Source organism: Lolium perenne, chromosome 5 (genome assembly GCF_019359855.2).
Source record: "Lolium perenne isolate Kyuss_39 chromosome 5, Kyuss_2.0, whole genome shotgun sequence".
In the NCBI taxonomy this organism is placed as follows: domain Eukaryota; kingdom Viridiplantae; phylum Streptophyta; class Magnoliopsida; order Poales; family Poaceae; genus Lolium; species Lolium perenne.
In genome coordinates, this window is record NC_067248.2 from 248258857 (window position 1) to 248261293 (window position 2437).

A 2437-nucleotide genomic window follows, 5' to 3' on the forward strand; every position below is an offset into this window, starting at 1 on the left:
TTCTTGTTTTGTGTTTTTCCTTTTCTTCTTTGTTTTCTTATTTGCTTCCTTATTTTCTGTTTATTCATGTTCCTTTTTCATTTTTTTATGTTTCCTTTTTTGTATTTTTATTTGTTTTACTACATATGTTATAAAAAAAATTATGTGTAAATTAGCAAGTAAAGTTTTTTTTTGACATGTGAGCTATTATTTTGAATTGTTGAAGTTTTTTTTTAGCTTGCGAACATTCTTTTGAACTATGGGAATATTTTGTATCTATTACAAGCATTTGTTTAAATTCGTTGACGAAATTTTAATCTGTATGAACATTTCCTTGTTTTGGCCGAAATTTCAAGTTTCCAGAGTTAGTCCTTCAACTACAAATCTACGTCGTTTTTTTTTTTATGTTTCACCGGGGGGGGGGGGGGGGGGGGGGGGGTGGTTCCCCACCTGATCTACGTAGGGTTTCAATCGACTAAAATTTGCAAGGCAAAGTAAGAAGAGAGGACTGGTTACCTCAAAAAAAAAAAAAAGAGAGGACTGGCACCAAAGGTAAATTATGCTTTGTTCAGTTCATTATATTCTGTAACCCCTAAACAAAACTCATCAGATCGGGCGCCAATCTTGGATGTTTCAAGCATCCACGGCGCACCGGGGGTACTCGAGCAGCGGCACGTCCCCGGCACCGCTGCCTCCCGCAGCGGCATCGACGCCCAGCCCGACGACGGTGTCGCACCTCACGTACAGGTCGCGCCACCCGCTCCTGAACGGGCCAGCCCTATACCTGACCCGTCCCACGACGACGAGACGGAGCCGCACGCGCCTCGCCGCGCCGCCCGCGGCCAGGGCGCGCACCGCGTCCGCCGATATCGGCATGAGGGCGTCACCACCAAGTACCGGAGACAGCGCCACGTCTGCGCCGCGCTCCTGGACCACCGGCGGGAGCCGCGCGGGCGGGGTCACCGCCTCCCCGCGGTACGACGCGAAGGCGACCAGCCCGTCGTAGAGCACGGCGGCGCGGTTGCTGGGGTTGTGCAGCAGTAGCGTGAACTGCAGGCTCGCGCAGACCGCGTTAGGCAACGGTGGAGGCGCCGCGCTGGCGTTGTTGTTGCCGCCGCCGGCGACTGTGCCGCTTGAGATCGAGAGGCGGTACACGGCGGCGCGCGCCACGCTGGCCTGCGGCTTGATCGGGCGGTAGACGATGAAGAGCGCGAGCGCGAGGAGGACAGCCGTGGCTGCGGCGGCGGCCAGGAGGTAGGCCGCGAGGAGGAGGTGGCTGCCGCCGCGGCCGCGGTGAAACTCGCACTGGTACCTCTTGGATGTCGCCATTGATCTGTGGTTGCGCTTGCGCCGACGTTTGGCGTCTTGCTCGGAGGCTCGGAGCTTTATGTGGTTTGTTCGCTAGGTAGCACGCGCCGCGCGCCGCCGCTGGTTTTCGGCTTCGGTGTTTCGTGCACAGCATCGTAGGTTTAGCTGTGCGTGGGTGGTGCGCAGAGAGGTCTCTGGATCGTAGCACAAAAGTGTGGTGCCGCACGGTGGCTGCGCATGAGGGATCACGCGAGTTGTTGAGCTTGGCAATTGTCCTGAAAACTTCGGCCATGCGATCTTACATATGGAGAAACCAATGTTTATATGCCATTTATATCAACATGTAATACTTCAAGATCACATTGATTCTTATATGATGAATGAAATGATATAACCTGAACTTGATATTGTAAAATAGAAATAAATCAGCAACAACCAATATGGAAGGGAGGAAGTAGAATTCAAAGGACACGTCTAGCGAGCGGCAGCATGCCCGTTAGTTATTCTGAGCGGTCATACCAAAATGAAAAGTGCTCACACGGAAAGATGTGTAAAAAGGTAGGCTAGATGATATCACTTTGTTGTTTAAAAAAGCTGTAACTTTTAAACCGTGCGGCGAAATTACAATCCGTTTTCACTTTTAGAATCCGAACGACGAGAGCTTCGAAACTAGACCACATTTTCATATGTTTTGACGCAATTTTTTAACAAGCAACTTTGATGCACGGCAGAGCAACTTTGTTGTGCGGGAAAACAATTTTGGTATGCGGCAAAGCAACTTTGGTGTGCAACAAAAACACTTGATTCACAACGATGGTAGGCTTCACAACAGCTGCAGCAACAACTCCTAATGTTACTCTACAGGTGTTGTGGGTATACTTCATGGGTGTACCATCGACAGTGCCTAGATCCGGCAAGCCCGGGTGGCCCACAGATGGTGATGAGGCATGTGGCCCATCGGGCGGCCCAGTTGCTGTTGATCCTGACGGAGGATGTCCGGCCCAGGAGCAGGGAGCCGGATCCGACCGACCTTTGGAGGAACCCGGATCCATGAAGGCCCAGTGGGGACCCGGATCCGGTACGACGTAGATGGAAGGGAGGATCCTTGGCGTACACGGCAAGACATTGTACCGTAGTTAGGAAACCTGTA

The 2437-nt window shown here is 51.5% G+C and overlaps 1 protein-coding gene across 1 annotated transcript; it reads right to left on the reverse strand.

Annotated features, from left to right (window-relative positions):
- Positions 1-520: 520 nt before the first annotated feature.
- LOC127298339 (NDR1/HIN1-like protein 1) lies at positions 521-1308 on the reverse strand. The gene has a single exon (XM_051328226.2). The coding sequence runs from the start codon at positions 1306-1308 to the stop codon at positions 613-615; it is 696 nt and encodes a 231-aa protein (XP_051184186.1). The 3' UTR covers positions 521-612.
- Positions 1309-2437: the final 1129 nt, after the last annotated feature.